The sequence below is a fragment of the Polypterus senegalus genome, chromosome 10 (genome assembly GCF_016835505.1).
Source record: "Polypterus senegalus isolate Bchr_013 chromosome 10, ASM1683550v1, whole genome shotgun sequence".
NCBI lineage: Eukaryota > Metazoa > Chordata > Cladistia > Polypteriformes > Polypteridae > Polypterus > Polypterus senegalus.
This window is the reverse complement of record NC_053163.1, coordinates 144,892,522-144,920,263: the sequence shown is the minus strand read 5'-3', so window position 1 is coordinate 144,920,263 and position 27,742 is coordinate 144,892,522. Positions and strand designations below refer to the sequence as shown.

Here is a 27,742-nt window from a genome sequence, read left to right as displayed (position 1 = left end):
ACATTGGAATTGTGAAAGTGTGCTGGGAGGTCATCACGTAGTCGTCTACTTTGACATCCCCACAGTGAATTAGCACACTGGCCTGACAGGTTCTGCAACTGCAGTCATCAAGTCCGACATTTTGTGCAGTGTGACCAAGAAAAATTCACACTCACAACTCTGGAATGTTCTCCCGGGGGTCCCTGTGGGTTTCCTTCTGCTATCCAAAAACATGCAGGTTAGGTTAACTGGCGATGCTAACTTGGTCCCAGTGTGCATTCTGATGGACCTGCTCCCTGTCCAAGGTTTATTGCACCCTATGCCATCTGGGTTAGGCTCCAGCACTTCCTGCAACCCTGGTCTGGGTAAAAGGAGGCTAGAAAATGAAAACGAGAAACCTGGAATTCGACAGTTTTATTTTTTTTTTTTTTTGTGATGTGCCCTGAAGCCAACATGTGCCAGGGTTTGTCAGTGTTGTTTGTTTAATGTTATGGGAGAAGTTCCAGAGTCCGTTCCAAAATCAGTAGTCCAAGTGACGGGTTTGCTTCATCTAACTCCTCACTGGCTGCCCGTGTCTTGACCAAGCAGCTGGTTGAAGATGTGCTGCAGGATCTGGCTGTAGGCCTGGTCCTTTGGGGCATGACTGCACAGAGAGGTCTAAAGAAGAAAATACCGGCCTGCCATCAGAGAAGGAAGAGAGATAAAGAATAGCTGGCGACAGCAGAACCAGCTTACCTTCAGCTTGTCCAGGTACGTCTTCTCGGCCTTCCAGACATCTACAAATTTGATGAGATCAGGGGCTGTTTTGTAATAATCCAGCAGCAGCTTCTAAAACATAAGCAGTGAAGTGAAGCTTTAGACTGAGGCCACGCAGGTCCTTTATACAGACAGTCTGTAAGAGCCGCTCATAGGAAGTTCATGTCCAACAATGCTCGTCAGTCAGTCCTACCCTCTTAATTTGAGTTTTGAAAGTCCTGCTGTCCACTACACTACTTGGTCACTGTTCTATTACATTTTTCTTTATGTCACTATATCTGGACAATACTGTTATGAGTTTTATTCACATGTGCATGTTAAATTTGGCACACAGGGGCGCAACAGTTAGAATTGCTAGCCAAGCATTGGATTAGATAGCCAAAGACAACTGGAGGCTTGTATAGTCAGCTTAAACACAGAATAGGGTATTTCTGTCCTCTGTCAGCACAAAATCTTCTTTCCTCATTGGGAGAATGAGAACCAGCAGGTAAGCACTATGATATTTCTGTATTTTGTGAAGGAGGAATTCAGCCCTTGTTTGGAGACAGAGAAGACCAGCAAGTGAAGCAAGACATTATAAAGGCTTGGACAACAGCCAGACCCTTGGAGTCGGTGTCGACAAAGTTCGAAAAACTTCCCAGCGTGGGGACGAGAAAATGGTTGACTGTATTGATCCAGATTTCCCACCTGGATAAAGTCTGTTCATATGCCTCCCCGTCTGTAACTGCGTTAACCGTCAGTAAATGTAAGCTAAAAGATATTTTTTCTCATGTGATTCTTGTACCGCCGTAATCACGATGGGAGGGATATCGCCTTTTCTGGTATATTACGATATTGTTTAGTTATTTAATATGCCACAATTTCAAAAGAACACATTTTCCAAGAGAGTTAATGCCTCTTCAGGAAACATTCACTTATTCCAAGTGTCTGTGGTCCTCTGTGTAAAGAAAAAATCTTTGTTTGTGCAAAGTTTACCCTTAAGTTTCCAACTGTGTCCCCCTGTTCTTCTTGAATTCATTTTAAAGTCACTGTCTTGATCCACTGGACTAATTCCCTTCACAGTCACGTCTCCTCTTAATCTTTTTTCTTAAAGTGAAAAGGTTCAGCTCTTTAACTCATCCCCTGTAGCCCTGTGATCAGCCCTGTCGCTCTTCTCTGAACCTTCTCATGTGCTGTTATGTCCTTTTTGTAGCCTGGAGACCAAAACTGCACACAGGACTCCAGATGAGGCCTCACCAGTGTGTTGTAAAGCTCGAGCAGAATACCGTATTAGTTTCACACTGTTACTTAGATAACGGTGTAATCTTAGTATAATCATTTACACCCATAGCGTGTAATAGACACGTCTCAGCTAGTTCAGTAATAAAAGAAGGTTAAACAGAATCTCTGTGTGCTAGAAACATGGATTGTTAAATCAGCCTAGAAGTAAAACAATGGCATACAACAAAGGCCAAGAAACTGTAAGAGCGTATGAAGGGAAGTCCTGACCTACTGCCTCTCCTGTAAGTGTGGGATAGGAACTTAAAGAAATGTGACAAGAAAACTAAGCCGTTAAACAGACCTTTCTTTATATAGGAACTATTCCTTTTTTGCTGAAACTTTTAAAACGGAGATACTTGAACTGCGGAATCATCTGAAGATGTGTCACACTCCTCGCCTGAATCATTCTATGAAGCAAGCAGAGTTTGGACCAACGCAGCTACGCAGGTACTTGGCTGACTGCCTGCCTTTATAATCTTAATGTAATTGAAAGCAACACCTCTGACAAAACCCACCCCACCAATACGTTCTTTATGTCCTGCAAACATTCAAAGTTACTGTGCAGTTCCTGCTGAACGTTATGCAAGTTAACAGGATCGATATCACACCGGACAGTTTATAGAATATAAAACTGAATATAACATTCAAAAGTGACTCTGAACTTGAACACTAATACTGTGTGGTGTTTAAAATGATCTCTATCTATCTATCCTATATCCATTGTGGCGGATGGCTGGGGCTGGGGGTGGGACCCAGCCGGGACGCCCAGGAGGACCGGAGGAGGGCTTGCGCCTCATCCAGACCACGAGGGGGCAACTGCCCTGGGAAGCACCTGGAGCTCATCTGGGCTTGTATAAAAGTGGCCGCCTCCCTTCATTTGATGGCTGGAGTCGGGCGAGGAGTGGACGAAGTCTTGCTGGAGAAGAGTGGAGGCGGCCCGAAGAAGACAGGCACTGGAAGGAGAGGCCTGGGCTTTGGGGTTCGGTGCGGAGGCACTGGGTTGTGCACTAAAGTAAAACCGTAAATAGTGTAAATAAAGACGTGTGTGTTGGGTGAGAAAACGATGTCTATCTGTCTGTGTCCGGGGCTCGTCCCACACTCACTCTCTATCTATCTCTATATATATCTATCTATATATCTATATATCTATATCTATCTCTATATCTCTATCTATATATATATCTATCTCTATATCTCTATATATAAATATATCTATCTATCTATATATATCGATATATCTATCTATGTATATAAAAATCTCTGTCTATCTAAATATATCTCTGTTATCTATGTATCTCTATCTGTATGTACAGTGCATCCAGAAAGTATTCACAGCGCATCACTTTTTCCACATTTTGTTATGTTACAGCCTTATTCCTAAATCGATTAAATTCATTTTTTTCCTCAGAATTCTACACACAACACCCCATAATGACAACGTGAAAAATGTTTACTTGAGGTTTTTGCAAATTTATTAAAAATACAAAAACTGAGAAATCACATGTACATAAGTATTGACAGCCTTTGCCATGAAGCTCCAAATTGAGCTCAGGTGCATCCTGTCTCCCCTGATCATCCTTGAGATGTTTCTGCAGCTTCATTGGAGTCCACCTGTGGTAAATTCAGTTGATGTGACGTGATTTGGAAAGGCACACACCTGTCTATAGAAGGTCCCACAGTTGGCAGTTCATGTCAGAGAACAAACCAAGCATGAAGTCAAAGCAATTGTCTGTAGACCTCCGAGACAGGATTGTTTTGAGGCACAAATATGGGGAAGGTTACAGAAAAAGTTCTGCTGCTTTGAAGGTCCCAATGAGCACAGTGGCCTCCATCATCCGTAAGTGGAAGAAGTTCAAAACCACCAGGACTCTTCCTAGAGCTGGTCGGCCATCTAAACTGAGTGATCGGGGGAGAAGGGCCTTAGTCAGGGAGGTGACCAAGAACCTTCCAGAAGGACAACCATCTCTGCAGCAATCCACCAATCAGGCCTGTATGGTAGAGTGGCCAGACAGAAGCCACTCTTTAGTAAAAGGCACATGGCAGTCCACCTGGAGTTTCCCAAAAGGCACCTGAAGGACTCTCAGACCATGAGAAACAAAATTCTCTGGTCTGATGAGACAAAGATTGAACTCTTTGGTGTGAATGGCAGGCGTCGCGTTTGGAGGAAACCAGGCACCGCTCATCACCAGGCCAATACCATCCCTACAGTGAAGCATGGTGGTGGCAGCATCATGCTGTGGGGATGGAACTGGGAGACTAGTCAGGATAAAGGGAAAGATGACTGCAGCAATGGACAGAGACATCCTGGATGAAAACCTGCTCCAGAGCGCTCTTGACCTCAGACTGGGGCGATGGTTCATCTTTCAGCAGGACAACAACCCTAAGCACACAGTCAAGATATCAAAGGAGTGGCTTCAGGACAACTCTGTGAATGTCCTTGAGTGGCCCAGCCAGAGTCCAGACTTGAATCTGATTGAACATCTCTGGAGAGATCTTAAAATGGCTGTGCACCGACGCTTCCCATCCAACCTAATGGAGCTTGAGAGGTGCTGCAAAGAGGAATGGGCGAAACTGGCCAAGGATAGGTGTGCCAAGCTTGTGGCATCATATTCAAAAAGACTTGAGGCTGGAATTGCTGCCAAAGGTGCATCGAGAAAGTATTGAGCAAAGGCTGTGAATACTTATGTACATGTGATTTCTCATTTTTTTTATTTTTAATAAATTTGCAAAAACCTCAAGTAAACTTTTTTTCACGTTGTCATAATGGGGTGTTGTGTGTAGAATTCTGAGGAAAAAAATGAATTTAATCCATTTTGGAATAAGGCTGTAACATAACAAAATGTGGAAAACGTGATGCGCTGTGAATACTTTCCGGATGCACTGTATATACTGTGTGTGTGTGTGTGTATATATATATCTCTCTCTATATATATCTATCTATATCTATATCTCTACACAAACACACACACACACACACACAGCGGGTACAGATAAGAATGGTGCCCTTTGAACATATTAACTTTAGGCTGTAAAGCAGCAAGACATGAAAATGCACACAAAAATATTTTTTCTGCTTTATTTACTCGATGCAACCTGTACCATCCACATCAAAGATACATAAGCAACAGTAATGAATTTCCCTGCCCATTTCAGGATGCTGGTGTAGTACAGGTCCTGTAAGGTGGGCACACTGGCACCAATGATATTTTCGGCAGGCCTGATTCTTCGCTGTAGCCCCTGTTTTTGTCATGTGTAGTCCCTGATCTGAGCCCCACGGTGGTTATGGCTGAGCTGAGCACACACTCCGACTGTTCTGTAAAACTGAATCAGCAGCTCCTGTGGAAGGTTGAGATTTCTCGGCTGCCGCAGGACTTGCTGCTGTGGCCTTTTTTTTTTTTTTCCCCCCCAATGGATCCTACATTGGTGTCCCATTTCAAGTCCCGGGAGATTTTACATCCCAGAAACGTGAAGGTTACCCCAACTTTCACAGCAGTATTTAGTACGGAGAGAGGGGGCTAATATTGTGGGATGTCTCCTAAAATCCACAGTCATCTCCACAGTTTTGAGAGGGATCAGCTCCAGACCAGACGCCAGGCTGGCATGGCTGTCAAAGGAGCTTCATGTAAGTACTCAGCAAAGGGTCTAACTACTGCTGTTAAATGGGATTTTTCAGGGTAACGAATTTGAAAAAAAATTCTAAAATGCAGTTTTCATTTTGTCATTCTGGGTCATTAAGTGTTGATGATGAAGGAGAAAATGCATGTAAATAATTTTAGCACCAGGCTGCAACAGAGCAAAATGTGAACCATAACTGCGCTCAGAAAGCTCTTCATACATCACATGACAGTCCCTGTAATGGTTAGAGGACTCTGGGACATGATGGTTTCATTGGTGTCCCCGAGTAGCTCTATACTTTGTTGGGTAGTTTGTCACTCCACCTACTGCTGGCTGCCATTTTGCTTGCAGATTCCCATACCCTGCATTGTATAAGTAAGGAAGACGGGTGATGGGAAGGAACAATAAAACCTGAAAACGGCTCAGGGTCGTGAGGAGCCCTGGAGAGAGAGAGAGAGAGTGAGAGTGTGTGTGTGTGTGTGTGTGTGTGTGTGTGTGTGTGTCAGCAGCATCAAGTGCAAGGCTCAGAACTGAATGGTAGTCCATCACATGGCCCGCCAAAGCATCCAGTGCCAGTTTAGGATCAGCAGCTACTCTAATATGGAGCTAGACAGACAGACAGACAGACAGAACTTTCTGTCCCCAGGGGGAAATATGGCTTTTTACAGAAGCTCTTTAAATTGATAAATAGATAAATAAAATAATATACAGACACACACCAGGATGACCATCAAGCAAGAAAATTAAAAAGAACGAAAATGCCTGACTTTGCTGTAAAGGCGTATTGCTGTTGGTATGAAGGGACCCCCAAGTCGTGTTTCGTGATGCACTTCTGCTGAATGATTTGTTGGCTGAAAGTCCTCAGTGTTTGTGTCTCAGGATAGAGGATGTGCAGAGTTGTTCATAATGGCACTCAGATTTGTTTTAATTCTTTCAAATGGAGAGAAAACAACATGGCCGGGAAATGTGAGCGTGGGGTCACTGAGGCAGCAGAACCAACAAAATGGAGATGTTCTGTTGTTCCAATAGAAATGAAGAGTCACATCTGTCCAACAGCAAAACGCCACTGGCACAAACAACTGCCGCATGCACACAACTTCATAAAGTGGGTCAGTCCCCCGACCACCGCAACGCTGATGGTTTAAATAGCAAAATGGAGTCGACTCTGCCTCACCATCTCGTGCAGGACATCGCTGGTGAGGAAGGCGTCCTGAACGTAGGTCATCTCCACCTCCATGGGAATTCCGTAGTCATTGGGCCGTTGCTGAAAAGAGAAGAAGATTTAGGTCACTGGATCAATTAGGGCCACACATGCGGTGCCTCACACCTCCATCACCCGGTGGTGGGCACTGCCACACAATGCCAACTCCGTTCACCTACATGAGGTGCGCAAAAACAGCGTGAATCAATCCTTCATCTGCACACGTCCTTTACTGGAGATAAAAGCAGCACTTACCTCTGGAGGGGGCATCACCCAGAATGGGGATATCCTGGACTCCACACCGGGGTTCCCGTGAAAATAAGGACCTGCGCATTGAGAAAAAGTAGAGATTATGCAAGAGAGTGAGATGGTGACCTCCAAAGACCAAGGCGACTTCCAAAGCATAGCACACACATGAAACTGAACTCCGAATGGGCGAAATGTGAACAGGCTACCCTGCTTGGTGGGCTCAGTAAAGACCCACCAAACAAAACCGTAGCGTGAAAGTCAAGTCAGCTCTGTAGCAGTGTCTCATTACCAAAATGCCGTTGTATTAAAAAGAAAAAATAAAGTATTACCAGTTACAGATCATTAGACTGCCAGTCCAACAGTTTTACAAGTTTTTTTAAATAAAATTACTATTTAAAAAAACTTGTGAACTCCTTTCACTGTATGCAGGTGTGCGCCGCTCAACGTCCATGATGCGCTCTGTGAAGTGGGGCGTTGTGCGAACACCGTGTTATACGCAGAACTTAGCAGAGCTCTATGGGAGACTGCAGCGTAGCTGTTCTGATTCAATTCGGAGAGATTCCGCTACAACACTCCAGAGACGTGCGATAAGTGAGAGAAGTCGAGGCATACGCTGCGGCTATGCGGTAAACCTGTTCTTTCAAAGTGAGGAAAGTTCACATTAAAATAATAGAAAGCAGAGTGCAGTGCTGGCAGCACAATCGCTTTGTACACGCGAGGCACGAAATGCACGCGTGGTGTGCAGAAATCTGTGGCCTTTGCTACACTGTAAAAAAATAATAATGTTAAATTTACGTTAAAATACTGTCAGCTGGGTTGCCAAAATTTTACTGTAATCAATAAGGTGACAATATTTTTAGGTCAACAATCAATCAATCAACATTTATTTATATAGCACATATTCATACAAAAAAATGTAGCTCAAAGTGCTTTACAAAATGAATAGAGAAATAGAAGACCCAATAAAAAATAAAACATAAGTCAACATTAATTAACATAGAATAAGAGTAAGGTCCGATGGACAGAAAACAAAAACAAAAAACTCCAAAGGCTGGAGAAAAAAAAATAAAATCTGTAGGGGTTCCAGACCACGAGACCACCCAGTCCCCTCTGGACAATCTACCTAACACAAGTCAAACAGTCCTCTTTGTATTTAGGTGTATGGTAAAACTTTGTAGTAAAAACTGTTTTTTCTTTGCAGCACATTCCAACAGAAGGGAATATTTAACCCTACCGAGAAATTCATGAATATGCCAATCAATAAACCATTAGAAAGTACTATCAGGGTCAAACCCCAGTACACAGCTTGCATCAGTAAGGTAACAACAGCCAAAACCAAACAGGTACCATTTAATTATACACAGTGAAAACATTCCTCCTGACCTGACAGCCGTGGCAAACAGTAACAGATCGCCACACAGAACACATTACATGTATGATATTCCAACTCTCTGCACATTTAGAATACTTAGATTTATACTTGATATCACTTTCATGATAAAATGCACTAAAGTATGTATGTAACATTTTACAGATAAATCGTTAATTTCGTTTAAGTAATGAATACTGTTAATAATTACACACATGGGGGTGACACGGTAGCACTTCTGTCTCGCAGGGAGTCACGTCGCTGATATTCCCTGCCTGGAGTTGGCAGGTTTTCCACACTGTGCTCTGGTTACCTTCCAAAGACACTAAAATGACGCCAGTGTGTGTATGTGTCTGCTTGTATTCACTTTGCGATGAGCGGATGTCCCGTCCAGGGATTGTTTCTGCCTCATGCCCCATGCCTACTGGAATAGGCGTATTCCTAGATTGATGGGTTTAACCATTAAACATCCTTTTCAGAGATACTGCGGTAAGGTGTCATCGGAATTTAATCGGTGTTCCAGGCAATTCACAACACAGCGAAGCCGAACCTGTTCTCACCGTGATGATATCTCGTACTGCCACCTGGTGGATTCTTCCAAATTTACTTAAAGTACGCGCACAAGTATAAACAGTAAAACGCTTGCGTAGCAGGAGCATCGCGTGACGTATAAACCCGGCCTTCGACCCGAGGATTACTCGAACTGTAAATGTGCATACACCGCTAGTCGAAATTATATGAGCGTAAGTGACAGGCACAAGTAGTACCCCGGTGCAGAAACAACTTCTCTTTGCCTCATAATGGCGTCTCGTGACGACAAAGTGAATGTGTCTTGAGGCAGTGGAACTGAAACGGACAACGAAATCAAAAGTGATTTTGACAAATCGGAACGTGACGATCGTGTCAATCGCACTTGTGCAGTGTGCTGTTCAAAAAGCTGGTCGGTCGGGAAAGAAAATCCGCTAGGAATCGGGCTGCTGTTCTCCCGACCGGGACGTTGGATTGTGTATTTCACTGAGCTTCAAGATACGCCACACAAACGGCACATTTGACAGTACAGGATGGCCAATATTTATGTATATGACATTTCACAGGCTGCAGCATTTAAACTCCTGCGCGAAAAGTATTGAAAATAGCATCAGTGTGTAGCCGGAGGATGGGAGTAGCGAAGTGCTGGACCGGGCCACAGAATGGCGGCGAATCGATTGTCGCTAGAGCAGCACGTATGATGTGTGCGTTTATACTCGGCAACAAACAACTATGCAGTGGTGAAATGGCAGCTGAGTTTGGAGGCAGTCGTCCGAGTGTGCTAACCCGTGCAAGAATAAAAACACAAAATTCGACATCAGCTGTACCGTATTGTGAGCAAAGGGAGCAGGCAGGCCCAGGAGCGTGCGTACCGATGCCAACACAGCTCGTGTGGCGAATGCCTTACAAAGTTGGGTGTATCGATCTGGATGGCACATTGGTGGACCACAGGGGATGACAAAATAATTTAAGGTTCTTAATGTTCACATTCCATTATCCATCCATCCATTTTCTAACCCGCTGAATCCGAATAGGGTCACGGGGGTCTGCTGGAGCCAATCCCAGCCAACACAGGGCACAAGGCAGGAACCAATCCTGGTCAGGGTGCCAACCCACCGCAGGACACACACAAACACACCCACACACCAAGCACACACTAGGGCCAATTTAGAATCGCCAATCCACCTAACCTGCATGTCTTTGGAGTGTGGGAGGAAACCCACGCAGACACGGGGAGAACATGCAAACTCCACGCAGGGAGGACCCGGGAAGCGAACCCGGGTCTCCTAACTGCGAGGCAGCATTATGTTACTTGATAATAACATTGGTAGTTTCCTTTTCAGTCATATACAAATATGGGCCACCCTGTATATACAGTATTAGCATGATTTCAATTCTTATTAGTATCATTATTATACTTTCTACACCTTTGACTTTTTACCTTTAATGTTTTGTACGTTTTGCTATAGAAAGATGAGACTTAATAAATATGTCATTTTTCAAGCTAAAAAATGTAACACTAGTCTACTGGTGAAAACAAAGGAATGTGTCGCGAACGTGGAAAAGTTTAATGCAGAAAGTTCAATAAATCTTAAAAGTGTTAAACTAAGATTATTTTTCAGATTTCATCTGACCACAGAACCAATAAGGACGACGCCTGAGCAAATGGGGCGTTAACATTTAAAGTCAGCGCCCCACCCACCCATTCATTCATTCATTCAATTGACCAATCGGCATCCATTGCCAGTCTAATCTGACTTTGCTAATCTGAAATGTGCACAGAGTGCCGGAGCGGGCGGCTCGGTTTGTGGTTTTCTTATCGCGTCACCTCGGGCGAGGTCATTTTGGTTTGTTTTGGTCACCTCCATGCCGTGTATGCCCAGGCCTTAAGGTGGCATCTATTGGTCAATGCCCGCTTTCACTCACTGCAGACCAGGCCCAAACAGGGCTGGAATCCGTTGCTGCTCCCCTGCAACTTTAGCTGGTAGTCCATCTGAGAGTCAATGTCTTGAAGGGACGGGTGAGCAGAGCCATAAGGGTGGCTGTGGTACCAGCCCACCAAGGCGAGGCCACGCAAGAGCAGGTTCTGGCAGATCTGGGTTGAAGGAAGTCAAAGGGGAAACGTTTAGGAAAATGTGAAAGTGTGCCCAGGAGTGCGCACGCACGCACGCACACACACACACACACACACACTCGGCTTTACCTCCTCCTCCACAGCAGGGGCAGCGTCTCGGTCAGCCAGCCGTGTCCTACAAGGAAATGCCCGCAGCACTGTGAGCACTGCCAAAGGAAGAGGGACCAACTCAATCAGAGGCTAACCAGCAACCCACTACACACTCCTGATTGTGCAAATTACTCACGTTGAGTGTTGGTGTCCCAACGGCCACCCAGGTAGCCCACAACTTCACTGCGTGTCAGGTGGCAGTGGAAATCCTGTAAAGGAAATAAGAATAAAACTTCACAAACATGCAACTCCTCCTGTTAGCGACGACCCCCGTTTTATTAGTGTGCCCCTTCGGCCGATGCCTGCCTATATAGATCTGCATTGGCTCACCATCACAACCTGTAGATTGCTACAGATTGCTGTGTACTCGATTATGTTGACCTTTTTTGTAAGTCGCTTTGGATAGAATCCTCTGCTAAGCAAATACACGTCAGTGGCCCTCCCCATCACAGCCCACCTTGACTGTTCTGCTGCGATCAGAAGATTTTCTCTTGTACTTCTTCAACGTCTCCCTCTTCCACTTCATCGTAGCTTCGTCTCCCTGACATTCTGTCCGATTCCTTCTCGTCTTAAACCCACCTTTACTGCAGTGCCCGTCAGAACATCAGCTGCCCCTTCCCACTCCTGCTCCCTTAGCCAGTTACATCGACTCAAACTCCTTCTGCTCCTCCATGGCTGGTCCGACACCCCCTCGGCCCTACCGCTGTATGTTAGCTCCAGCCCCTCGGACCCTCACCTGTCTGTCGGTTGTAGATAAAGAAGTGGAGGCACAGCTATGCTGGTGCTTGCCCCCCTGGCTGCCCCTTTTCCATTTTTATTCCCCCCCCCCTTTAGTTTTCTCTTTGTGGTTTCCCTGCCTTCATGTCAAGAACAGAAACTAAAGGTATGGACAGATAGAGTGTGTGTGTGTTCATTTACTTACTTATCCACCTATTTATGTACTTATTTATTTTTATGTATTTATTTATTTAAAGGGCTTCTGCAAAAAGCCAACTTTTCCCCTGGGAGACAAATAAAGTTCCATCTGTCTGTCAAAGGTGCTATATAAGACAGACAGGCTGATCAATCAATTGTTGATTTGTTCCATGGGGTGGGGGGGAAATTAGCTTTTTACAGAAGCTCGATAAATACTACTGTATATAAAAAAAAAAGTAACACCCCCCCAAAAAAAAAACAAGCAAGAATTACAAAAAGAAGAAAAAACAACAAGAAGCCCCCCATCACCTGGGGATTACACTTTGGAACTGAAGACGGGACTCTAAATGGCCACTGCATGAGCGGGAAGAGGAGGGTCTACAGTTCTGAGCAAAGGGGCTTCACGTTTGTGGATTACTTTATATTTTCCAGACTTCTTCAACAAAATTATCTGTACGTTGTCAGCATACAACTGGACGCCTTGACTGGTGGATTATGTCGTGCAAGTGCGATTTTTTTTTTTTTCCTCCTCATGTTTTCGCTGTTTGCTCCCCCATTGAGTCCCATTCTATCAGGAACTTGAAATCTGTTCTCTACAGAAAACAAGACAAAAAACTTTTCTTGGCCATCACTGCAGACCACACAGGGCAAGTAGCATCTCTCTATTATAAAAGAAAATCTCGAGATGAGACGAGACAAGACTATTACCAAGAGATATTATCATCAAGTCCCGCCCTCCTTTCTTAGCCATTTACAGTTCACGGCCCACGCCTGCGGTCCTCTCACCTCTCGTTCGTGTGAATGCTTTTGTTACACACAGTTCCTGCGCTCTCAGCTCTTATAAATTTTTACGTTTTCCTCACTTTAAGTTCCCAATAAAAGAAGACTTGTTATGTCCAAATCTTGCACGGTAACACGGTACAACACCCTAGTGCTATGTCCAAATCTCAATGAAGAATTTCATCCCAAAGGCTTATGAACAGAAGAAATGAATACACAGGCCATCCAAGCACCGGGAAACGATGAAGTCAAACGAATTAACGCGTAAATTGTCCATCGATTACACGGCAAAATGATTAAATACATATCAACAGACTATACTGAAACAGTTAGTAGTGATGGTGGCGAAGATGAAAACATCAACTTACAATATCACGAAGAATATCTGTTGTGATGTGAGATTTTGCATATAAGTTGTATGTCTTTATTTGTAATTTGGGCAAAGCGATGTTACATTAGTGAGAAGCATTCATGTCTACAACCCCCCAAACCCAGGAATGGGTCTCTTTGAATTTTTTACGGCAGAGTCGGAGGAAAGTGCCTTAAACCAGTTTGGCGAGTGTTTCTCTGCTAAAGTCTTTCAACCCCCGCAAGACAGCCAAGCTGCCTAACTGCTAAGCTTTACCTTAACATGTGGTTTTGTTGAATGGCGGGTGTTAAGATGTTCTATTCTTCCATTGGTCTGAAGTATGGCTGTTTGGGATTGGTCTAAATCAGAAGCTTTTATGTACCATGACGTTCCTATTGGCTCTAGGAGTTGGACAGAGAATCTTCAAATCTGCTTACTTAACATCACTGTCTCTCTCTCACCAAACTGATGAACTGAAAGGACAACACAATGAAGAGCACAGCTCGGCAGCCATACTGAGACAGGCATGCAGCCTGTTCTGAAGAAAGGTGACCACAACTGAGGCCTTAACTAGAGACATTTTAAGTAACTAACAAGTCTGTGTGCCGCCTGAAACTACACATCACCATTTATCAGGTTGTATGGTTGCCAACATTTAAACATACTTTGCATATTGTTATTATTTATCACTATCTATATATAAAATTCACTAAGGGCACACAAGACACTGAGGGCAAGCAAGACAGAGCCCCGCCCGCCAACTCTAAGACCATGGGATACGCTCGACAAAGCCCTGCCTGCCAACTCTAACCCTCCTACCGCATCATGGGATACGCACGACAGAGCCACGCACGTCAACTGTAACCGTCCTCCCAAATCCAGCGTTGCTCTCAAGGCACACAACAACTCGCCAAACACAGCCTCAGTCGCTTTCGTCTGTGCAAAAGTCCACATGCACCTCTGAGCCACGTTGACTTTACACCGCACACAAGACACAGCCCCACCCACCAACTCTAACTAAGGGCACGCAAGACAGAGAGCTCCGCCCGCCAACTCTAAGACCATGGGTCACGCACGCATTTAGTGTATAATTGGATATAAATAATTGCAAGTAAACGATTCGCCAAAATCTGTTGTATGTAAACGATACTGTTTAAAACGTTATTGTTTTTTCATCAGAAAACCCGGTTTCCACGTCTACCTGTATTAGTTTAAATGGCACTTTTACCACTCGCAATAGTGCGGTCGCGCTGACTTATCGTGTCGACTGGGCAGCACAGTGAATGCGGCGTCTATCTACGTATATGTGTCTGTGTTTTCCGTAGCCTGCTACAGGAAGGTACTCTCTCGACCATTGGCATTGGTTTCGCTCCTTGCTATTTTCGTTATACTGCGACGGTGGTTTCCTAAGCCTGTTATACTGAATTCCTTTCTCACCATTTTCCATTCCTATTCTTACACCGGCTTCGGCTACTTATCAATAATACATTATTTTATGTGTAACTTAACTCCTGCTTGTCTTTTACTGCACCTAACTGCCCGAGGTTATAAATGTAGGAGGGAAGGTGGTGAGAAGTTATATGGGTACAATACCTGATAAACAGTGGTAAGTCTAGGAGATTTGAGGCATTCTGACAAAGGCTACTTATTAATAATACAAAAGGGGAAAGTAGAGCAATATATTACTCTACCAAGTGTGATGGACAGCCGGCGTTTCAGTCTGGCCGGGACGTCCCTCTACAGAAGAAAGCAGTCTTTTCAGGGCATTACTTCCCCAGGGACACTAAATGGTAGCTCTCCTAGAAGGAAATTGTTCCTCGGATTCCCGCAGGGCAGCATGGGACATGGAGTCCATCTCTTCAGCCCTGTTGGGTGCCGTGGGTCCCAGGACTATTACGGTTACGCCAACCCGGAAGTACTTCAGGGTCATGAGGATGGAAGCCCACAGTACTTCCGGGACACTTTGATGAAGGAAGTTGTGGTGTTGACCCAGAGAAGAAATACTTCCGGGTCAGAGACTTGAAAAGGACTGTGGGAAACCCCAGCAGATTGAGAGTTGGACAGTAGAGGACGAAGCTGCTGGGAGTGGAGGATTGTGGTTATTATTGTATTATTGATTTATTGTTGGAGAACTGAGGAGTGTGCGGTGCTTTGTGCATTATTGATTGAAGAAAATATTAAAAGAATTTTCTTGTGCTTTTATAAGTGTGTCTGGACATCTGTCTGGTGGGTTCAACGGGGCAACAGCGACCCCTAGCGTCCACACAAGACAAAACAATATCTACAACCGTTAACACCATCCGGTCTTGCTCTGCATGAATTACTGTTGAAAGAAGGAAGGATGTATCGTCATGTTATTGCGTAATTTATGTACGAGTGATGGGCTATGCAATAGGACAAGATTAGTTTTATTCAAAATTGGTCAAACAATTCTGACAGGCAACAAGAAAGGTAATGTAATACATCGTCCGTGGATAACATTAGACACCAAAGGAGATCTTGATATGCCATTCGTATTAAAACGTTTACAGTTTCCCGTTAGAATGGCTTTGGCAAAGACGATTAACAAATCACAGAGACAAACATTCAAAAAAGTTTTTTTATTTATTAGAGAGAAACGATATTCACTCACGGGCAGTTATACGTTGTGTTGTCACGAATCAACTCCAAACACGGAATCAAAATTCAATGCGATATTGAAGAAAAGGTAATTAAAAAAAAGTTTTACAGCAAAAGTGTAAGTTTAAAAAGTATTTGCGTGTTAATTTCAAAGTCAAACAGAACAAAATCGTATTACGCAATGAACAACTAACGCAACAAGAAACTATTTCCTTTCAATTTATTACAATTTACTATTTTTTTTTACTATGGTTAGTTACTCGCTGTAATATAAAATGGTTAGTTCTATTATGCATATGTAGAAATTCCCATGAAAATAACAATCTGTTTAAATTGTACATCCGCTTCCCCACACGCGAGTGGCAGAGCTGCGAAGTGGCTAGTGCAGAGCGCCCGCCATGAGCAGAGCCCCCTAGTGTTTAAAAAAAAAATCTTTTTTGGGGTGGAGTATTCCTTTATTATAATATGTACATGTGACAATAAATGACATGATCAGTCGATATACTGAAAATGACAGAACATCAGGTGTTCATGCCCGGGCATAATGTCATCCGGCGTCCACAAGTCTGATGAACAAGGGCAGTAAGACGCACAAAGAAAGAGGAGCATCCGGGAAACATTAACATTCAATATGATCGAAACAAATGGCCTTACCATCGTGCTAGAGAGTTTCACCGTGCTAGTGGAGCTGTAAAATAATAAATATTCCCGGCCAACACCCTTCAAGTAATCGAATGAATATGACAGACCACTAGTGTTGACTGGAAAAACATTTGGCAAAGCATTTTTCACAGCAAACATATGCACTGTTCGCTGGTGATCACATATTCCCCAAATATTTTCCTAGAAATTCTCTGTATGCCCCATTCTTCTTTACAAGACTACTAATTACTTTCAGCTATGTGTACTGTAAGACTGCGGCCCAATCTGCTTATGCATGAATCGCAAGCCAATCCCGATCAGATCTGCACACGGCATGCATATTTATTTAAAAAAAAAACACCTTGTTCAATCACCACCGTACCCCCCATACTCCCCAAAGTTCTGACACACACACTCGATTCAGCACACAAATCACACTTACATGGGAAATGGTGGGTCACGTCACCAAAGGTTGCATTAAATGACAATACTGAAAAAATTATGAGTACTGCCTCTGGATGGCGCATTGTCACATGGGTATTTGCATACATAATTAGCCCTGTGCTGAGCTATGAGTCATAAGTCCTGTATGTGATGCAAGTCGTGGAAGTCCCATTGATAGCACTTGTAGAATGCTATTTATAACAGGAACAGACAGTACCCTAATATAATGACGAGGCTTTAACCTTCAATATAATTAAATTCATAATCCACCTTAATAAAAGGACAGGCATCCTTTACAAATCCCATTCCAAATGACATGAGACATATGCATTGCATTTTTCATTCCAACAGATGGCACATCACAAGCATTTTTAACACTGCTTTTACAACTCTCATTCCAAATGACATATCAAGAGACATACGCGTTGCATTTTTCATTCCAACAGAGGGCACATCACAAACATTTGTTATAATGCAATGCATTGCATTTGTCATTCCAACAGATGGTGCATCACAAACATTTGTTGTAATGTGCCATATGTTGGAATGACTAATGCAATGCATATTATTGCTACATGTGTTACAACATACATCCCAATAGATGATGCACTGCAAATGTTAACATGGAGGTCTCCATTGATTACTTAGATTTCACCCCATTGTAGACGGGTAGCACTTCTAGTGTACATATTTTGATAGAAAGAACATTCTCGTCTTGTAAATAAATCTAGAGGACAAGTACATAATTAACCTTAATAATGGAATGATAGCAGTCTCTGAAATTTAATAGAATCAGTACAGTATGGTATCGATTCCATTTTTGAATCACTTTTCTGCTTGGCATAATGGCCAGACATTTCTGTCTGCAGTTATTGTACGCTTAAACAGTACATGGCCTACCACTCTTCTCCTCCTCCTCGTCTTGTCTCATATCTCTTCCCTGTCATCCCCCCACCATGTCCACCTTCTGGCCTTTCCAGTTCCACACTTTTAATGAGTGCCCAACAACCCCGACTCCTTACCACGAGCAGCAGCACGTTGCTGGACACGGCCACATTGAATGGCTGGAACTTGTTCATTGCAGAAAAGGCTGTCAGCTCCACCAGGGTGTGAGGGTCCCTGCAGGACAGAAGAGGAAAAAAAAATCAATCAGCTGGATGTAAACATTAAGCAAACAAACACTTTATGATATGGTGGGCGCCTGACACATGGCTGGCAATGGTGTCACAGTGTCTCAGTTTCTTGAGTGGCTTCTCCTGCAGGTTTCCTCATCACTCAGCTCAGCTGGATGGGTAGAAGCAGTGAAGGACCAGATCCGGAGGGCACACACACTTGTGTTGTCCAAACGGAGTGCCATCTTTGTAAGATGTGCCAAGGCCAATAAGCAGCAGCACAGACGATGTCCGCCATGTTCTAGTGCTATAAGGGGGCAAGAATGCAAATAGGGGGCTGACAAAAGCAGCTTGTCCAGTTGTGCATTGTGTCGTTGTGGCTAGAAGGTCAGGGTGTTGGTGAATGTTAAACTTTCCTGAACTGATAAAATTTCAAGTTGCCTTTTATACGCCAGCCGGGGTTCAAAAACTATAAAGAAGTGGAGAGTGCAAGTTATTTGCTCACTTGTGGGGTCTAAACCGTGTGACCAGTGTGTCGCTTTACCGCATCTCAGTCACTCTTATAAGAAGTGCCAGGGTGTGTTGCCTAGCAGCAGAATCTACGCGCCCCCTGCTGGAGGTGAAGTGGAAAGCCTTCCCAGCCCCCTGCAGACCATCTTCTCTTTTGCTTAACCAGCTGTGAGTTTCCTGCATCTCCCCGTTTGGACAGAATGGACCTAAGAGGCCGAGGACCTGCCACCGTCACATCCCGGAAAGCACTCACCTGCCTGCATCTCGACTGCCCAGGGCTGAGTAGTGAAGCAGGACGCACTCCTTGGGGTCGGTCCTTCGGTCCAGCTGGCCTCCCTCTGAAAGGAACGCAAGCAGAAAGAACAAAGTGTCACCCGACATTACGAGACCACCAGTCTGGACAGCCCAAACTACAATAATACTTTAATACAGGAGGCCATCCGACACTCAAAGCACTTCACAAATCTTTAAAAAGGGTCCGATGCACAGAATAAATAACACAAACCAGCAAGAGCAGCAAATAAAACAAATACATGGAGTGCAAACTTCGGAATGAGGAGAAGAACTGGAATATAAAAACACATAACCGCGCATCACTGGAGAGGAAACATGAACCGATGGACAGTGTAAGTGGCCCACCATCCCAAAGAGACGACTTGTAAGTTGCCTTTTAACAGGATGAATGGAGTCAGCTGATCAAATTACTTTGGGAAGTAAACTGCAACGACTGCTACGTCTGCTTGAAAGTAAGTGTGCGTTGCAAACTAGATAGGGACAGGGACCATCTACACAAGAGTGTCACATACAGAGTGGTCTCAGGGGGCATGGGGGCAGACACATCTCTCAAACGAGACTACATGACTGATGACTACACATGTGGTGTGAATGGCGGAGAAATCCGGTCTTCCTAAAACACTTCCTTCAGTCCGTGCACCAAAGTAAACCGGCGGGGTTCAGGGGGACTGAAAACAAAAATAAAAAGCCTCGACACGGAGAGCAAAATCAAAAGCTAACACTGCGGTCATCCATTAGGGAGCTCAAGTTTACTGAAGTGTCATCGTTTATTTGCGTATTGTAATGAGAGAGGAGATGGACGGACAGACAGACAGACACATAGACCACCGCAGCTGCTGGGCTCCACACTATCTGAGAAGTCCCTCGGTCTGCCATTTTAATTATTGCATCATTACGTGAGGCAACAGCAGCAAACAGAGCCGAGATAAGCAACGTGTTTAAACTCTGCAGCTATTCTGCCACACCACGTTTACTTTCCAACTTGATAAAATAAACTTTAGGAATCCCGTGGGTGCAATAAGTCGTTGAGCAAAATGACACCTCTCATTGGCTGACTGAACAGATCACAATATGCAGGCTTTCCAGGCCCCTTCTTCAGGCAGGACTTCTCATTATTACGTCCATAATGGCTAACACGGAACAACACCCTATTAAAGTCAAAAAATTAGATGGGCATCTTCAATTTCTTCCATTATTCATTCAGATGTGTGGCCTCCTCTGTGGATCTGCCAGTGCCAGTGGGCAGATTCGTTGATGCCAGTATTTTGAGTATTGCAATCTGCAACTGCTGCGGCTCTTGGTTATCCGCTCTCTTAACGGCAGTCCTTTGGAGGCACTGCGACCCTCCGTCTACCTCAAGCTCATGTTTACAGGAATATGGCGGGCAGATCGTTCAGGCTTACACTACACTGTCGTCGTAACACTGAACAACAGAGGGCACACTCAGTGCCTGTGACATGGCACCGTTCACGTTTAATATTCATCCGGTAATACTGTTCAGTGCCAATGTGTAATCAATGCAATTTATAGTTCAGTGCCAATATGTAATCCATGCAATGCAATTCCCAGTTCAGTGCCAATATGTAATCAATGCAATTCCCAGTTCAGTGCCAATGTGTAATCCATGCAATGCAATTCATAGTTCAGTGCCAATGTGTAATCAATGCAGTGCATTTCCCAGTTCAGTGCCAATGTGTAATCAATGAGGTGCAATTTATAGTTCAGTGCCACTGTGTAATCAATAAGGTGCAATGCCCGTGCAACAAGCTGTGTATATCTTTATAATGTCTGATCTGCTCTCAGCACACGCGACTCACATTGATGTCTAATAAGCTAATTTGTCGACAGTTCACCCTAATGGCACGCTTGCTGTCTGTCAAACCAGCTTAGTGAGAGCCCCTCTGATTTCTGCAGTTCGGAAGCCCCGCCCCTACACTGAGCTCCGCCTACACGGGGTGTTGATTGGTTTATTAGTGTGACCGTCAGTGAGCTGTCTTAATTGTTCCCGCCCAGTTTGAAGTCAGATTCCCTCGGGTTGTCTCCACACGTATGTATTCTACCCGAGGTCTTAGCGAGGCCCAAAACACCACAACGGGGATTCTTACTTTTTTTTTTTCCCTTGTGACCCAAATTTTGCTAATTTTTTTTTGTCTCTGCAACCCACAATTGCTGCCGAACATTATCCAGAGTGTCCATAGGAGGCTTTGTGCTGCAGGTTTGACAGGGCGAGTCGCAGGAAGAAAACCATTAATCAAAGGACAAAATAGGGCCTTGAATTACCAGCTGTGGACTACTGCAGTCTCCTCTTCACAGTACAAACTGACATTTGCTTTTGTCGACCTGCACTGCTGAGCTGTTGTGCTGCAAGGCGCCTATGATCACACAAGCTGGAGACCCTCAGAAACTTGTCTTCTGATTGGCTGGTGACTTTGGCTCTGCCAGATCTCATCCTATCAGAGTTTCTTCTAGTTGCCTTTGGATTGTGTAGGACACCACTGGACACACTGACACTTGACTGACAGAAAGGCCTACACTTCTAAGGGTTAATAATGCTCTGTCTCATTTTATTTGTTAATTGCAATTTTCTTGCCATTATTAGTGGAATATTGCCCATGTTGGACTTCAGAGGGTCTGCTCCAACTCTGCTTTAAGACAAACTGACAGTTTTTAAGTAATCAACAGAAGTTGGGACACCTGTATAAATTGTTTGCTTCGACTTGCAAGGCTTCATTTACCTTCACTGCTGCCTGTTAGTTGCAGTGCGATGGGGTTCATGGCTGGTGAGGCACCGACTCCTTCAGCATCAGATTTACAAATATAGAAACCCCAAAGAGTAGCTCATTCACAGACTGCAGGCTTCTTGGTAAATTTTTCATGTCACAATATCCTGTGTTAATCCAGACAGTCACAAGTTGAGAAAAAAAGGTACAGAAAGCAATAAAGGTGGCTTCTTGTATGGCTGTGTGGCTGTCTGTCTTTTTGGGTGCACCACTCAGTTTGAAAAGAGCAAGTTGTCTTGTGCCCCTTAGTTTGAAGGGAACCTTATAGCTCCAGCGTCGGTCTTCCGCTATTTATCACTTCCTGTTTTGAGTGAAAGTCCGGTTTTGAGAAATTTTTAAGCTTAGATATATATTCCAATTTGACAGTCAGTCGGAACAAAAAATAAAAATAAACGGAGTGCTGCAGTGCAGCCGACTTTCTGATGTCGCTAACTTATTGGCGCCTCTGCGTAGCAAACAAACACCTGTTGGGCTCACATTGCCCCCTTCAGGGCGGCACTGTACTGTCTGCCTCACCTTGTGCCTTTTCACTGTGATTTTATGTCCGCTCAGCAAAACTAAATATGTCGCACACATTCATTAAAGATATTAGCCAGACTGTGGAAAATCAGGGTGTGTAATAAACGTGTCTGCAAATATTATATTGGCGACATACAGAGAGACAGCAACAGGCAAGCGCCAATCACAGGCATCAACCCTGTGTGTGAGGGAGAGCGCAGTCTGAGGTGAGGGGAGGCTCGTCGCTGCCACACCTCACATTTCTCCCCAGGAAATGCGGCAATTCAGGTATTGCGACTATAAAAATGATCAAAATTATTACAATCAAACAGAAAACAAATTTATAGCACAGACCAGTGGACACATTTATTTTATCATTATTACCGTAGATACTCTCGTGGAGAAGTTGTCGTTCGTATAAGTCGAATGCTGATAGCTTATCATAGTCTCTTGGACCAATAGCGTTGAGTTAACGCCCACCTGAGAGAGTAAACACGGGGCACACGCCCTCTTTTTTATGTGTTGTGCCTACGTGACCACACGGTAATTTTAGATTAGATTCACTTCATTGTCATTACACATGTATAAATACAGGGCAACGAGATTCAGTCCGAACTATTTCAAAGCGACGTTCGCACTGTTTTGTGTTTTTTTGTATCTCACGCCCTCATACACCTTTATCATAAGAGCATCCCTCATCTACGATGGAGCGTTCGATTAGAAGAAAATATGAAGCTGGTTTTTAATTAAAAGTTGTTGAAGTGGCGAAAGCAATTGGTGACTGCGCTGCTGCCACAAAGTTTGATGCATCCGAAAAAACTGATCAGAGACTGGAGGAAGCAACAAGATGTTAAAAAAATAAAAAAAAGTGAAATTAAAACGTCGCATTTTTGAACGGACATGTAAGTCAAGGTCTGATTTTATGATCAATTTTTCGAGTTTCAAGGCCCGACTATATACACACGTTTTTTTTACTTTTCACGACGCAGAGCCTCCCCGACCGCCTGTCCCCGATTAGTTAGAAGGCCCAGTTTTAATATTCTGAACTTTCCTTTTTTTTCAGTTTTTGCGAACCTAAACTTTAAATTTAAACCTCTGGCAGTTTACTGCTTACTTTTCCACCATTTTAGGTCATTCATTGCATTTCAGCGGATTATATTTGAAGAAAGCCTGCAGTGTTCTAAACTTTATACACTTGTGTGTCATTTTATCTCCGTTCTGATTTGACCTCCAAGTAAAGGGTTCACCACTCGAACCCGAGCCACAAGATCTCCACTAAACATCCACTATTTACCACTGGGACATCCGAGTGCCATCTACATAAAAACGATACCCCAGTCCAAAGTACGAAAAATTTGGCCCAGGAGAAGCCTGGAGGTACAGAAGGGCAGGCCACCAAGGGCTCCGTCAATCAGGAGGTCCTCAGAATGCCAGCAGCCCATTTCTTACCTTGCCGAGTCGGGTCCAGGCCATTTTTGTTCACCCCTTTTCTGTTCTTCTCCTCGGCCGGCATCATCTTCCCTTCTTCGTCATCCTCTTCGACCAGATCCTCATCCTCTCCCTCGCTTGCCAGGGTCTGGACACAACAAAAGTGCATAAAGTGAAAGCCATGCTGGTTTCAAGTGCCCAATGCCCCCAGCCCACCCAGCACCCCCACTGAGTTACCATTTCCGCGGCCGGCTGGTACTTGTGCAGCCAGGTCGTCTTGTACTGGACCAGCTTCTGACCGCGGTACTTGACGGATGCCCAGCCGCAGCCCGATTTCTTGGCAGGGTTGACCAACTTCTTGCAGTACGTAGCCCAGGCACTGGGGGAGTTGAAGAGTTGGCCCGTTTCCACCCAGCGGATCTTCCCGTCTGCCAGTAAGTCGCCGATGAACTTTTTTCCCTGAGGATAAAAGTTGACTGAGTGGGAAGGCAGCTTGGAAATGAGAAATGCAAAAACAAATCAACGTATGAAGACAGGAATCCAAGCGGACTACCAAATAATGAATGGACAGGACGCCATCACCCGGCTCAATCAGGCCGTCCTTCAGCAAGACTCGCAAGGTGATCCCACGTCTGGTCATCAGGGAGCTGCGACTGCTCTGCGTCCGGCCACCTTCTGGATCCTCCACCGGGCTCAGCTCCTCCTCGTCCAGCTCACCTCCCTCTTCCAAGAGATTCGGGGGGGATGGAGACTCGGAACCTGTGCCCCCCATAAACACCCCCAAAAATAAAAGCAAAAAAAAAAAAACAATAGAGGATTGGAGGGGAGATCTGAAGATGGAATGGAGTTCTTAGGAAAAAAGGGGAGTTACTGTACAATAGTGGGGGGGTATAAGGGGGGAAAAAAAGGGGTCAAGACTTTGAAAAGGCAGAGAGAGAGAAGTAAAGGAATCGAAAAATAGCCAAACAGAGTGTGTGTGTGTGTGTGTGTGTGGTGCAATGGGGTGATGGCAAAGAGTGAAGAACTCTGGAACTGCAAGGAGACAAAAGCCGGTGGAATTAGGGGGGTAACTGGTGACCGGTGGGTGAGGTGCAGAAATGGAACAGGGGGCTTCACACACTGGAAAGTGGCAGCTCTTCACTGAGACCAAAAGACAAATCATGACTTTGGGGATTGGGATACAGAAATAACATTGGGGGTACCAAAATGAGCTGAGGAGGGGTGTAACAGAAATTAGGGTAAAACTAATTGCAGTTTGGAGTTTAAAGGAGGCGTATTATTGAAACAGAGGGGGCTTCGGCTAAAGGTACTGAGAAATGGGGAGGTAAAAAGAATGTAAGGGGCAGATAAAAGAGGAGAGAAATGAGCGGTGGTAGTCAGATGGTAGGTTTGGGGTCTGACCTATAAATAATTGAAGAAGTAATGAGTAAATAAGGGGGGCACACCGCTGTTATGTGCCACTTTATGGCCACGTCACGTTACACGACGATGACAACGACTTCAAGTTGGTGGGTATGTCAGATCTGCCGATTTCATTTGCTGGACCATTTCAGTTTATGTGAGTGGAGTCAGCGGGCACGTCAACCTTCCAGTAGAGTCAGTCGCTCGCTCACCGCTTCTCTGACAACCGATGACATCCTGTGTCGTGTGACGTGGCTTTTACTTGTAAAAATGAGAAAGGTGCTGTAGAAAATAAAAGGCTGTCTGTTTGGCACCCTAGTGCAGCGCTGCAAATTAGGGGGGGGATACAAAAGGACCCAAAAGCTAGCAGGGTGGCGACAGATTAAAGTACAGTGCTCTGCCTAAATAGGGGGACCACCTCACCTCCCCTCGAGTGCACTGAATTTAAGAACAGCACTCTTTTTTAGTTCTTCAGTAAGGGATAATCAGAAGTACCCTGTGCTAGGAAAGAAAATATTGTATTGTATTATATATATATATATTATATATGTATTCATAATGCAAACCATCATTTAAAAAAGCTTGTTATTCCCCTGTCCTAGTAGATGGGGTAAAGCTGAAATAAGAGGAGGGATCATTAAAAGAATAAACTCCAACTTGGGCCTATGTGAGTGGCATTGGAAAGTGGGGGTCTCCAGACGCTTGAGCCCCCGATATTCTGTGGCAAGCCCCTGATCTTTTCATCCATTTTTATAAGTATATATTTAACAACTCCCCTAGCTTTATGAAACTAAATACTACATATCTCAGTGGAATTAAAACCCCTAGGGAAAATCGGGGGAATCCCCCCCACAGTTGCTCCACATAAGAATGACATAACCCCTAGAGGGACCCCTTCCTTCTTCACTCACTCTTTGCAACATTATATGTATATCAGCAAATCTGAACTGCCCCTGACCTGTGTTAGTGCATGAGAGTGAACTGCACCGCTACCTCAAAATGGGGGTCTGTTTCCTGCCCTGTACCCCACTCCTCCCAACCCTGAATTGGATTAAACGTGTCTGAGTATGTCATGACTATCTAGTTTCAGGGCACAGGAAAGAAAGAAAGAAAGAAAGAGACTGAACAATATAGTGTACATCCCCACAAACTCACATCCCCTAGGGAGACCCCTTCCCTCCCCAGAAGATGGACAAAACCTCAAGCTGGACCCCCTACTTCACTCTTTGTAACCTTATATGTATATTAGAAAGATTTTAAACCCCATAACTCCTTGAAGCACCCCTGCCCTGGGTGAGAATGAACTGCCAACCCCCCTACGCTCAAAGTCTGTTTCCTGCCTTGCAGCCTGTGCTGCTAGGATGGGCTCCAGCTCATCAAAACCTGAATTGAATTAAACGCATCTATGAATGTTATGGTCCAGTTTTGGGCATAGGGTCCTGAAACACAGATGAATACATCCCATAAGCGAACCATTTTAACCCACAGGTATTTGGAGAACCAGAGGCACGGTCTTACCGGCAAGGCGAAATAATCCATCAATCGATCGGTGCCGGACGGGACGTCAACCAATCAACCTGCGCAGTTTTGAGGAAACTCGTTAAGAAATAAAAGAAAACAAGCCGCGATAATCGGCACCCACAAATGGCGGAGATCTGTCAGACAGGACGAGCTGTAAGTAACGGTGCCGGTCGAGGATCGCTTCCGCCGGCTCATCCTCAACCTGATCGACCGCGGCGCGCAGGTACCTGCGAGGGACAAGTAGAGACGCGACGAGGCGTTGTGTACTCCGCTGTGGTGCGGCGGGCTGGCGGCCGCAGGCCTGCGGTTAACTTTTATTGGCCAGCCCCCTCCGGAAGAAGAAGAAAAAGAAGAAGATACGCGAATTTCTCACCCATTTCTGCGGCGTCCGGCTGCCAGCTCCTGTGTTGCCCTCGCTTTTAATCCGCCACCGGCCCCTACACAGCGAGCGCCGCTCCGGTCGGCTCTTCTCCGGTCTTCGGCTCTACAGTCCTGCGCCGTCCTCCTTTCGATTTCGCCGATCAAGTCGGGCCGCCGCAAAAACTTGGACCGAAAGGATGGAGTGGAGGGCGGGGGGGCAGTGACGGAGGGGCGGGGGTTGCAGCTTCACACCTGAGTGTGCACACCTGCGGGGGGCTCCGAGCACTCCGGGCGCCCCTGACACTCACGCACGCACGCACACTCGTCCTGTCCTCTTTTCTCTTCCACACGTCACGCATCCTCCCGGCACCACGTGCTCGTGCATCCAGACTCCTCATTATCATGACAATACGCCGCCTGCCCGCAGCTGCTCTCGGACACGGCCGCCCCAAAGGAAAGAAGGGGGAAGGAGAAATTGCAGCACGGGAGGGGTTAAAATAAACTCCTCACTGCAATCGATTAAGTCTTTAAAAATACAAAAAAGAACATTAAAAAATGAACAAATGATGACGTTTCTCGACAGGAAAACAAAAGCGCCCTGATGTCCCAGCGCCGCACCGCTCCACCCCCCTAGCAGCACGTATTGATTTCAGAGTCTGTTGGGCCCCTCGCACAAGCTGGCGGCTTCAGCGACAAATCGCAAGAGGCAATCATTCAGACACAGGCTGATCCGAGACTTTCATAGTCCAATTCTCAGTAAGCCGGGTCACTTTATAGCGCCTTGCACTTCGATGCGCGCTCGTACATTTACAGTGTACTTGCAGTGGAACTTCGAGTCACGAACGTCTCGGAACAAATCGGGTTACGACCAAAAAAAAAAAGGTCACCAAACTTTTGCATCTGTTTGG

General features: G+C 44.9%; 1 protein-coding gene across 1 annotated transcript; it reads right to left on the bottom strand.

Moving 5' to 3' along the window:
* Positions 1-396: 396 nt before the first annotated feature.
* Positions 397-27,252, bottom strand: mpnd (MPN domain containing). The gene is made up of 13 exons (XM_039766974.1): positions 26,848-27,252; positions 24,106-24,311; positions 23,790-24,011; positions 23,574-23,700; positions 18,806-18,890; positions 17,953-18,049; positions 11,318-11,390; positions 11,161-11,237; positions 10,884-11,052; positions 7,067-7,137; positions 6,785-6,874; positions 715-807; positions 397-636 (listed from the first exon to the last, which is right to left on the bottom strand). The coding sequence occupies exons 1-13, from the start codon at positions 26,849-26,851 to the stop codon at positions 538-540; spliced, it is 1,413 nt and encodes a 470-aa protein (XP_039622908.1). The 5' UTR covers positions 26,852-27,252; the 3' UTR covers positions 397-537.
* Between the last annotated feature and the right edge of the window lie 490 nt (positions 27,253-27,742).